General features: G+C 42.9%; 1 protein-coding gene across 2 annotated transcripts in view; it reads right to left on the bottom strand.

Moving 5' to 3' along the window:
- ADGRA3 (adhesion G protein-coupled receptor A3) overlaps positions 1-12,381 on the bottom strand; it is a 499,756-nt gene extending 487,375 nt beyond the window's left edge. The window contains exon 1 of one of the 2 annotated variants that reach the window (XM_078678405.1): positions 11,952-12,381. In XM_078678405.1, the coding sequence (XP_078534531.1) occupies positions 11,952-12,166 (215 nt within the window). In that variant the 5' untranslated portion in view covers positions 12,167-12,381. The remainder of the gene's footprint in view (positions 1-11,951) is intronic. The other variant, XM_078678406.1, reaches the window with a different exon arrangement.
- Between the last annotated feature and the right edge of the window lie 464 nt (positions 12,382-12,845).

Raw genomic sequence — 12,845 nt, 5'->3', positions numbered from 1 at the left:
GGTTAAAACTGGAGTAATAATCTCAGAGTGAAATTATAGTGAACTGACGTTTGATCAATTAGTATATTTAATACAAAATGTCTCTGTCCACAATAATCTAGGCATGGAGTTCTTAACTCAACTATTATGCAAGTTCGTGAGAAGTCCAAAGGGTCTTAGCAGTCACAGCCAGATCCTCTCAGATGTGTTAGACAATGAAAACCAGGTATCCATTTTATAATTTGTTCCATTAGCAGTCAAGTGCATATTTATCTGGCTTAAAGATAAAAAAAAAAAAGTTATTAGCCCCGATGTTTTGCAATTAGATACAGATGCTGAAATAAAATATGTTGTGGAGGACTAAAGCCAGATCTCCCACTGAAAAGTCTCTTAAAATAACCCAGCAACAGATTATCGTTCAGACATACTGGGCAAGAGACAAGGGGCTCTCTGATTCATGTTTTCACATTGTGACAGGGTTAAACAATTCTAGATTGATTTCTCAGAATGAGTTACTAATCTTGGATTTGTTAACTGCCGAGTCTACTTTCCCACTACTTCATATTACTTTTTTTTAAAAACTGCTTCACACAAATCCTTCTGGCAATATCCACAGCTAAAAAAATATTTCTGTAATAGAGATCTGGCTGCAGGAGATCCCATGCTTGTATTTTGAGAGGCAGGTCGTTTTCTAAAACCTGCCGGTGTCTTTGTTAAGCTTAGGTTAAGTTTCAGAGCTTTTCCCACGTCCCAGATTTGTGATAAAGAACCCCTCCCCAAGAAAGTAAAGTGCACTCATTTATCCTCTAGACTGAAGCAAAGCAGCCAACGAAGGGCTTATTTAGGTCAACAATTTTATCGGAAGCTGTGAATTCATGATGGGTGTAACCAGAAAGGCTCAAATAACGTACAAATAAGCCATCTTTTGATGGTTCTTACCATGAACTCGAGAGAGCTGTATGCCAATAGCACACTTTTTATGATAACCAATAACCGTTCTGCCGCCTCTGTCATCTACACCAATAGGGACCATTCATACTTCATTCATCAGTAGCACATTCGAAACTAAACCGAAAGAATCAGTAAACTCTCAGAACATTCTCCGCTTCAGACTCAACAAACCATACCAGGAACCAGTCTTAGTCACCCTTCCCACCCAAAAAAAAGCTTCAATGTACAACGCAATCCAGTACACAACAACACTCTAGAAACGCCTCCTTTTCACTGGAAACACGCTGCTATCAAAAGAAAGCATCATTCACACACTCACTCAGCTCAAAAGTACGTACGTGTTGGATACACACCGACTTCATGGGAATACCACTAGTTAGGTGAAGGACACTTGGTTCAGAGAAAATGTGGTCATCTTAATCAATTTAGTGTTTGTAGGTCACCAAATCATTCACATGAACAGAGTCGAAAAGAAGCCCTTTAGGTCAAGCTCATTCTGACTTGACCTGCAGAAACACTACCCGTTTCACATCATTCAGGTGTGTATGTTTAACCAAACACTGCTCCCGCCAAAACTCAATACACCTTAAGGCCTGGACAGGCATTCTATTCCACTGTGTATTTCGCCAGTGGGTTGAAGCCCCTAGAGGCCGGTTTTAAAATCCAGGGAACGCTCCTGGTGGTCTGTCACTTTTCCCAGTCCTCTGATGCTATTTGCAGGAGGCATGTGGAGGCTTCAAGAAGGAGAGCAAGACAGAGGATAGAGAGAAAGCGATCAAAAAGTAGAAGAGTCAAACAAAATGGCCTCTGCCTAGAGAGGCTCCGAGATCAGAGAGACATCCCCAGCAATCTGTTACACAATCCCTCTCCGAACCACAAAGAACTGTCATGATTTAGGCGTCAGAAGTATTGGGGCACCCTTAGATCCATCTACGAGATCAGAGACGTGGAGCGTGCAGATCCTGCGTAGTGTCTTTGGGACTCGGCCTTAATCAGCGACTGAAGCCGGGGCTTCGAGTGGCAGCGGCAGGGAAGGCAGTGGACCACTGGCGCCCGCGGGACAGTGGCGGGATGCCAGCATGCTGAATGCTGCAACATCGGCTGAGCGGGACTGGCAAGTAAGGCGCATACTTGTGGAGCGCTGGACTACAACTGACCTCAAAGATCCGGCGCGAGCACAGCGCTGTGCCTGGTCTCGCCCCGTTGCCAAAGACAGTGCCACAACAGCAAGACCAGATACGAGGAAACAGTGGGGAAGTGTGCGGTCAAGGCAGTAGGGCTGGTGAGGTGCTGATCTTCCTGCTGCTGAACGCGAAGTGCCTCCACCAGGCACTGATCTCCCTGTGTCCTCGCCACTTGAGCACAGAACGTTGACAGACTACATGACCAAAAAAGCCATCTCCCTGACGTATTGTGAAATTATAAATAACCAGCAGGATCCACGGCCGCCCTTCATGAGAAATGGCAAGCCGAGCTGGGGAAGCTGGACGACACGGACTGGCAAGAGGTGCTAGTGTCACCATGTGAAGTGGCAATACCCTCTAAATTGCAACTTGTACAACTCAAAATACTGCACCGAACATATTAAACGAGAACGACATTACACAAAACGGGTAGAACCGTAGAACTGGGGGGCTGCGGGACACCGTATACTTTCTATCACACCTTGTGGTACTGTCCAAAAATGATGCGCTACTGGGAGGGTATCATGGATACAATCACGCAGGTCTGTGGACCTACTGTCCCCCCCAGACCCCAAGAGATGTCTTCTCAACATTTGGGAACTAACAGATCTTAACCAGGCCGCTCAAGACGGGGAGACTTTGGGTATGATGCTGTCTAAACGCAACATAGCTCAATACTGGGCAGTGCAGGTCGTCCACACACAGCGGCAGTGGTGTAGCGACATGGATAGTGCAATGGTGGCAGAAAATGCGGTCTTTGTCAACAGAGGGTGCCGCCAAAAATGGACACAGGTATGGGGGAAGAGAAATGCTTTTAGAAGGAATATATGTACCCTGCCGCCTGAAGAGTCGAACCCGGACCTGAGCAACTAATGGACATAAATCTGGGCTATTTTTGGGAAAGCTGTCATTACTGTGTGCATAAGAATGGGGGGGGCATGTGCGGGATAAGAACAATGGAAACTTATAATGGAGTTGTATAGGTGATTGGCACAACTGTGTAATTCTGTACATTATTTCGGTAATCAGTACCACTTAATGTAAAAGAACAATAAAAAAAATGTTGAGTAGAAGAGGAGAAAATGAATGGAAGGAGAGCGACTGTGCGAGGAGACGATGGGAGAGGGCTGATAAGCATTTTTGCCAGTGCTGCTTTTTGTTCCCCTGTCCGGCCCCGTACACTGTTCCTGCATTCCAATGCTCACATTATACTTGTAGCATTTATTGTATTTCAAAGGGCATGTTTTCGGACAACAACTCACCTAAACAACTCTACCCATCAAACTGCCAGCACTGTCCCACCCACATATAACAGCCAGATATCTCACTCTACTTCATTCAGTTCCTTTAAAAACATATGTGCACTGCTGATACATCTCTGTAAAGAAGGTTTCTTTCGAGCAGTGCAAGCATGCAAAACAAGAAAACTTACTATTCTGGAAAGCTGCAAACAAACGATACTCAACAGCTGGCTTAAGTAATATCATCTTGAGCACCAATGGCGCCCATCAATAACAAAAGAAGACAAGCGTCGACATAAGTGACAGAGAAAGAACAATGTTGAAGCCGTTGAATGTGTAATCAAGGGCTAACTTCAGTATCTGACCGAAACTGACCAACCATGACATCCTAGAAGACACATAGGTGAGCTGTCATTATCTATATCACTCCCACTGTCCAATCTCCTATTCAAGCCTCTTTCACAGCTTTTCAACTTCTAACCAGTTTATCAAACACTGCCTTTAAGTGATAAATTCATTAAGAAATAGACACAATCCACCTCCGAGAACTCAATCACATCCTGCATATTAAAAACTACCCTGACCAATATGCAATACTAACTCTCCTGTCCTTATATGAAAACAAGAACATGGACCTCATCTGCCTACACCGTGCACCACAACACCTGCCTGAAAATACTTTGAGAATAGACTGGTATCTATGAATCCATCCTGGATGGCATCTGACCATCACTACTCACCAGAAACACGTGTCCCATAGGAAAGCTTCCTTTATCTGAATGGGTCCAAGAATGGCATTCTAATGCTGGATATAACACAAACTACTACTCGGCCCCCAGCCCTGGAGCACTGCTAACTACCTCGCTGAAAGTAAGGAACCTAGACCTTTCAAGAAAGAACTTTCTTGTGTGCTTCAAGTTAACGCGAGGGTTAAGAGCCTTAACCTGCAACTCTCCCTACTCTTAGTTACCCATCTCCTCTGCAGTGACCACTAAGTGGAGCGGATGACAGTCTTTGTAATGTTAATACTAGACTATAGCAACATCAAGAACTGTGAGATCTAGAAAGGCTTCAAAAGCAGGATGGCAGATAATGCCTCAATTGAAGAAGGCGCAAGTGACTACATAAAACAGTCTTGAAATCTCACTTGCACCTTGCTGGAAGTACAAAAAGTGAAAGACTGCTATGCACCCAACAGGATCATGTGTTTGGCAATGGCACATATAACCACCCAGTTTTCAAATGCATCAGTCTAGAAGGACAAAATTACGTAGAATAATGGGGTCTGAGATTCCCAGGCTGGGTAATGAGCTTATGAGCAGAGACAAATATCTCGTGCTTCCGAAAAGACTTGAAAACACGGATGTTGCCCACAAGTAAACGTTCACACACATCAAGTCTGTATCTTCATATTTTAGCATGAAGGTTGATGTAAAGCTGAGCAGCAGTTTTTGATACGGTGGGAAGGAAATTCAAATGGAAATGTCCTAGGCACCACTTTTAAAATGTGCTTCTAGAATAACTTTTGACCCTATTTACTGTTCTCTAGCAAATCTTTGACCCTTTGGATCTTTGTTCAGCGTTTGCCAAATGTTGGTGCTGATGTACTGTATGAGGGAGGCAGTGGCTACCCCTAGAATAGACAAGCAAAAAAGGAAAGGGGTCCCTAGTGTACCAAAGGATTGGCCGAAAAGAGTGTTTGCTGTAAATAGATGCAAGGGGGCGAAAGGAGGGAAAGGGCTGCTAGCCTTTTAATGCCATAACCACATGAAAAATAAATTACAATACTAGAGGAAAAAGTCATAAAACAACTCTAACACAAAATGTAGAAAATTGTAAAAATTTTAATTTACAAATTACATATACATAAAAATACTTTGTGGTGCCGTTACATATAATTAAAAATGTACATAGGTACACAGAAATAATAAAAGTTAAAATCGTGAACACAAGTTGTCGACGCAGCGTTTCGGTATTAGGATGTGACCTTCATCAGGACAGAGTTCTAGAAGAAGAGACATTCCATTAGACATAACTTTTTTACTTTTCTTTCTATTTTGTCACACAATACAAAGAATCAAAATGAATTGATTAAAACTACAAATACAAGAAACTTAAGTAATGACCAGTATTTATTCTTCGTTATTTGCATACAAGGGCACCATCTTTCATCCTCTTTTATTAAGCATGTGGTATGGACTTGGAAGTGGGGACAGGTCAGAGTAGTGTATTCATACTTATAAGCTTTTCTTTCATATAAATCTTTATACCACGGATTACAGGGTAAGAGCAGAACTGTAGTTGTAATTTTAGGAATAGTTCTTACAGAGATGGATCTGCCATCTGTAAGTGAATCATTCTAGATCTGATTCTGTGCAAGTACACGGTCAATACAATAAGTGACTAGATTAGAAAAAACAGGTTAGAGGGTTTCCAAGTACCTTATAGAGGGAATATGTTGATCCTCCCTATATGATTCTTCGTTGTTTCTCTACATCACTTCATATGATGACAGTCTTTTCCAGTGTTAAAAAGGTTCTAAATAGTTGAAGAACATATCGATAATTATTGTTCAGCAGATTTTAAATTATTGTTTATGAATTATTAGCTAAGTAAGAGCAATATTTACCTTAAAAAAGCTCTCGCGGTTTTATAGAATTATCTACACCAGCCGCTTTTTTATTTGCTTGTTTCTTGGGCTGTTACCTTTATCAATTGGTAATCTGGTGAGGGACTTATTCTAGGTCCTAATTAACAAAAGACGGTATAAGATGCATATCGTATTTATAATTTCTACATGCACTCTATTGTTTTAGTACCTGGATAGTGTTATAGTTACCTCATGTTTTAGGAACAGATTGGGAGAGTAGAGGTAGCCACCGTTGATGAATTGATAAATGGGAGTGTCTAGTTTATCAATGACAAGAAAAATAGAGACACATTTCTAATTGTTCACGGTATACCCTACATTCCATGCGGAATGTAGGGTATACCGTGAACAATTAGAAATATAACTTACTAGACATACAAACAGGCCATTAACATCGTAAATGCTTAGACTTTGAGAATTCTGTGAGTATAAATATAGTTTCTAATAAGAGTAAAAATAAAATTATGTAAACTTTCCCCTCAGCCTGATGATGAAATATATTTGAGTTGGAGGCAATTGAATAAGTCGCAACAATTAAACTAAGCGATGATCAAACATCAAAGTGATCATAGAATCCAGACAACCACGAAAATCCTAACCAGATAATAGTCGGTAAGTAGCAAGTTATGATCACCTAACTCCTAGCTAACTCCTAGACAATATGATCAACATTCACTGTGTCTCTATTTTTCTTGTCATTGATAAACTAGACACTCCCATTTATCAATTCATCAACGGTGGCTACCTCTACTCTCCCAATCTGTTCCTAAAACATGAGGTAACTATAACACTATCCAGGTACTAAAACAATAGAGTGCATGTAGAAAATATAAATACGATATGCATCTTATACCGTCTTTTGTTAATTAGGACCTAGAATAAGTCCCTCACCAGATGACCAATTGATAAAGGTAACAGCCCAAGAAACAAGCAAATAAAAAAGCGGCTGGTGTAAATAATTCTATAAAACAGCGAGAGCTTTTTTAAGGTAAATATTGCTCTTACTTAGCTAATAATTCATAAACAATAATTTAAAATCTGCTGAACAATAATTATCGATATGTTCTTCAACTATTTAGAACCTTTTTAACACTGGAAAAGACTGTGTCATCATATGAAGTGATGTAGAGAAACAACGAAGAATCATATAAGGAGGATCAACACATTCTCTCTATAAGGTACTTGGAAACCCTCTAACCTGTTTTTTCTAATCTAGTCACTTATTGTATTGACCGTGTACTTGCACAGAATCAGATCTAGAATGATTCACTTACAGATGGCAGATCCATCTCTGTAAGAACTATTCTTAAATTACAACTACAGTTCTGCTCTTACCCTGTAATCCGTGGTATAAAGATTTATATGAAAGAAAAGCTTATAAGTATGAATACACTACTCTGACCTGTCCCCACTTCCAAGTCCATACCACATGCTTAATAAAAGAGGATGAAAGATGGTGCCCTTGTATGCAAATAACGAAGAATAAATACTGGTCATTACTTAAGTTTCTTGTATTTGTAGTTTTAATCAATTCATTTTGATTCTTTGTATTGTGTGACAAAATAGAAAGAAAAGTAAAAAAGTTGTGTCTAATGGAATGTCTCTTCTTCTAGAACTCTGTCCTGATGAAGGTCACATCCTAATACCGAAACGTTGCGTCGACAACTTGTGTTCACGATTTTAACTTTTATTATTTCTGTGTACCTACGTACATTTTTAATTATATGTAACGGCACCACAAAGTATTTTTATGTATATGTAATTTGTAAATTAAAAATTTTACAGTTTTCTACATTTTGTGTTAGAGTTGTTTTATGACTTTTTCCTCTAGTATTGTAATTTATTTTTCATGTGGTTATGGCATTAAAAGGCTAGCAGCCCTTTCCCTCCTTTCGCCCCCTTGCATCTATTTACAGCAAACACTCTTTTCGGCCAATCCTTTGGTACACTAGGGACCCCTTTCCTTTTTTGCTTGTACTACTCCTCGTCCCAAATTGGATTTGATAGGAGACCTCCCTTTTTCTTATTTACCCCTAGAATAGAACCACCCGGAATCAGGGGCAGTAAACACATCTAAAACAGAGATTCCATGTGGTAAAATAACAGATAAATAAATCTTGTAAATTAGTAATATTCAATTACTAAATGAAAAGGAAAAGGACATATACTTTACAGGTATGTGATATTTTTACTGCATATAAGTAAAGTGCTCAGTACTCATATGTGCTCAGGCATAGATAACACAGAATATGATACTGAGCGTATAAAAACAATACGGGAAAGGAACAATACAATCAGTTGTTTTAATAACAGGATAATCTGAATTGTTGAAGGTAATTATGATGGATTACAAAAATAAATTCAACTGGCCATAAGCATCTACAGTGTATCGACTCTGCTTAATTAACGGATCATCATCAGGGCAATGGGACAAGTGGGAAAGCAGTGAGCCATGTTCTAGTAAGAATTCAAAGTAACATGCAATTAAAAAATAAGGACACAGAAAGGGCAAAGGATATGCAAGTAAGTTTGCCAATGGGATAGCCACAGTTATCTAATTGTTTGGATCTGTAAGGGGACTCAAAAAGTGCTAAGTCAATCTTTAAATAAATTAGTGATGAGGTGAAATGGGCGAGTCCATCACCAGTCCCTGAGCGGGTACTTACTTCCATAGAGCTAAGTCTGATGCCATGCAAGAATGTATGATATCAGAGAATTCTAATGATTCAATTATTAGAATCATGAAAATGACACTTCTAAATATTTTAAAATAAGAAACCAGGCTTGCAAGTACCTGAATAGATCCATAAACAGGTAATATGGTGGGGTCAAGAGACACTCCTCTCAACCAAAGGCAGTGTTGTACCAGCTGTTGAATGGGCAATTGTCAAGGGTCTTCTTCGTATATGAGAAAGTAAATGTCCTCCTCCTTTTCATTTATCCATTGAATATTATGAATTTACAAAATGTATTTGTTTGTTATTTTATCGCGTTGGAATCTTTTCTTCATGGATTCACAATACAGGTCGAAAGTTATTAGTGAAAACAAAAATGTCAATTCCCATGTAAAGTCTGACTTATCAATAACCACAAAAGCACCTCCTTGTTAATTGTAAGATAGCACAATCACACCTAAGCCTTCTCTGACAAACACCACCAGCCTGCATCCCAAGTTACGTCTAGCACTACCAGATCACATAAAAAGTTTCAAGCAAAATGCGGACTCTCATATTGCTGGTATCCCACTAGAGTCTCAACATTGACAACACTACCAAGATTCCACTGATCCTGCTTAAGTATCCCAACATACCCCACCTCCTTTGTCTTGCTACCTACTCCAGCAACTCTACCATAGTCCCACTATGGACCACTTTTGCTTAGTGTGCCAACTGGGACGCCATCTGCTAGAGTGTCACAAATGAGCCCTGTAATGTGTCACAACAGTTTGCCAATGAGGCACCAGAGATCACATTTGGCAACAACCTCTGCAGAAGAATAAACAGACATTCCACGCTGGGTGGGGCAGGACTATCTCACAGTGGAGTGACAGTGCAGAGCCCCCCCCCCCCGAGCTCCACGAGGCCCCCCGTGGATCCTGACTGGATCCCTTTGCAGGGGGGCCTTCTCAAGTTTTGTTACGCCACTATCATCCCAAGGCTCTGGTGCGCACATATCCAGAATTCCACTGGTCAGTCCATTATGTGATAACTGAGTACATATGGATATATCATCCGGTATCCATGAAAGGCATCTTGAAGCTTCTTCTACCTACATCCAAACTGAGCCACCCTGAGGAGTGACCTTTGACCAGTATCCCATCATGTCTCTCACTACCAATGTCCCACTAAGCTCTGCCTCAGTGCCACATGGATGTCACTCTACTACCAACAGCCTATTCTAAACGTAATCAAATAGCAATCAACACGAGAAACTTATATGTGAGCCCTCTCACCTGAACAAACAAGCCACTCTTTACTAACATTCCAAAAAGGACAACTTTACCAGTCTCCCACCTAATCTCCCTTCCTCTAGCCTTACACAAAAGCTCCACCAGTCAGCACCCCATTGGTTGCACGTAAGCTGCCAACCCACAAGAATCTGGCCTAAGTTACCCTATTAACAGTTGCCACCTACGCTTTTCATCTGCCAGCATCCCACCTGCACTTTCCTTCCATCGGCATCCTACCTGTGCTCTCCTTCCGCCGAAGTCACACCGAAGCATGCACTCTAGTGGCATCCCACCTAAGCTCGTTTTCAGCTAACATCCTACCTAAGCTCTCCTGCTAGCATGCCACCCAAGTAGATTACACCAGCATGCCACCGAAGCAGCTCAAGACCTGGCTGTTCGAGCAGTAGCGGACCCCCTCCCCCCAGCGCCTTGAGACCCTCCGGGTGAGTAGTGCGCTATATAAATGCTATGATTGATATGTTTCCGCCCTCTTCCCCTTCTTTAGTTGCCAAAAATCTTGGGGTAAAAATGGACAAGGGTTTGTCAATGAGAGCCCAGATCTTGGGAGTGACGGGCTCCTGCTTTGGTCTTCTGAAGACTCTTAGAAAGTTCCTTCCCTTGTTATCGGAAGAGCATCGGAAGCTGACTGTGCAGGCTCTGATTGGGTCCAGGCTGGACTATGCCAACGTCCTCTACCTGGGCCTGCCGGAGTACCTGTTACAGCGCCTTCAGGTGACGCAGAATGCGGCGGCGAGGGCCATCTTTGGCTTAAATAGGCGAGCGAGGGTGTCGGCCCTCTTGCAGGACCTGCACTGGCTGCCTATTCGCAACCGCATTATTTTTAAGGCGCTGACTTTGACCTTCAAGGCCTTACACTCTGGAGGGGCGAAGTATCTCCAAAGGAGACTGTCCTTTTATCACCCGGCCCGGGCGCTCAGATCTGAATCACAGTTTCTGGCTGTTGTGCCGCGCGTCCAGAAAGCTCGTATCGGAGGCCGCTCCTTTGGTCTGCGCGCCCCCCAGTTGTGGAACGCCTTGCCGCTGTCACTTCGTGGTGCTACTAGTCTGTTGGCCTTCAGGAAGGGTCTCAAGACGTGGCTGTTTACTTTATAGGTCCCCTTTTGGTTTATTTTATTTCTTGCTGTTTTATTGTCGTGTTGTGTTACTTTCTGTAGGTCTCGCTGTGAAAGCGCCAGGATACTCTTTCTGAGTCGCTGCGCGCTATATAAAAAAAATAGTAACATAACATAACATAACATTGATTGATTGATTAATTCCACCAGCGCCCCACATAATCTCTACTTTCACCAGCGTGACAACCTAATCTCTCCTTCTACCAGTGTGCCACCTAAGCTCACTTACTAGCATACCACCAAAGCTCTGCTTTTACCTGTGTGCCACCCGAGATATCCCTTCACCAGCATGCCACCGAAAGCTCTCTTTTCATCTAACACCTCCTCCTACTAGTATGCCATCAGCGTGCCATCTAAGCTCTCGTTCTACCAGCCTGCCACCTGACATCTCCATCTCACAGCATGCGATGTAGGTGCCACCTAAACCCTCCTACCAGCGTGCCACCTGAACTCTTTTACCTGTGTAGCACTACGCCTCTGCTTCCACCAACATGCCAAGCCGCCGTTTTCCCACTCGATAACACTATTTCCCGTTAGGTTGCATGCCCCAATACCACCAAGTCACGACGACATATATTTTCCAATTGTGGGAACTGTCTCCGGTGGGTTCAAATGAACTCAACAACAAGTTCCAAAATGACAGAAGAGGGCTTGCAACAAATTAAAATTAATGAAAAAACGCGACCCATCCTCGTCCACCAAGATCCTACGCAGACTTCCACCACCGAGTACAAAGACCCACATTTTCTTTCACCCGCATCCCACACGCTCTTCATTCCCTCACTATCTTAAACCCACTACTTTTCTCAGTGTGTAACTGGAGAACCCCTTTCCCATGGCCCCAGAACCCTGGACGCTACTCACAGAGTGACGGTCCTGTTGGGCAGCGACTCCGGGACGTGGCTGAGTTCCAAACTGCTGCAGATCACCTTTCCTCCGGGCACATCGGGACCTCCGGGGGTCTTGCCAGTGCCCTTCCCGCGATCCTGCTTGCAGCCCGAGGGTAGGAGGGAGCCCGCCCCATGTAGGAGAAAGAACAACAGAAAGCCCAGGCTGCGGGGGGACAGGGGCCGTCCCATGGCACCCTGGACAGCTCGGGCGCCCACCTATCCAGAATTTCACTGGAGAGTCCGTTATGCGAGACTGCGATCCCCGGTACTCCTTTAACGACGATCCTTCTCTCCTAATTACGGCAATTAAACCCCAAGCGGTGGCACCAAAGCGCTCCTTTCCGATGCTCTACGGAGAAACACATTCTATTAGTGGTGGGAAGAGTGTCGGGAGGAGGGGCGGGGATTGGTTGGGGAAACGTTTTAATGCCATTTGCTAGGAAAGTTCTTGTCTATAGTTGATTGGCTAAGTAAGACTACAAGTATGTACCAAAGATTTCTATTGGCTAGTGAGATTTTCTAACTTTTTTATTGGATGTAGACTTAGTTGCCTGCGTAGAGACCTACGATTGGTCGAGGGAGAACTTACAAGGTGATTATTGTTGTGTCTGGGAGTGTAGTGCCCTTTGGCACTGGTTTTCTCCGCCGAGGGCGGTCTAAGGGTGGTCTTGATATGTGAGGGAAGCGCGAGCCGTCCAACCAGTCGAAACAAACCACCAGTGACGAGTTCTTGTGATTAGTGCTGGTATACAGACTGTGCGCACACCAAAACAGACTTACTGTGACTCAGACACGCAGCAGCTTCTACACAACGACCTGTCGCCACTGAGTCAGCTGCACTTGTGCCCCCGCCACGAGCACGTTCTGG

This window comes from Lissotriton helveticus, chromosome 2_2 (genome assembly GCF_964261635.1).
Source record: "Lissotriton helveticus chromosome 2_2, aLisHel1.1, whole genome shotgun sequence".
Taxonomy (NCBI): Eukaryota; Metazoa; Chordata; class Amphibia; order Caudata; family Salamandridae; genus Lissotriton; species Lissotriton helveticus.
This window is presented reverse-complemented; position numbering and strand designations above follow the sequence as displayed.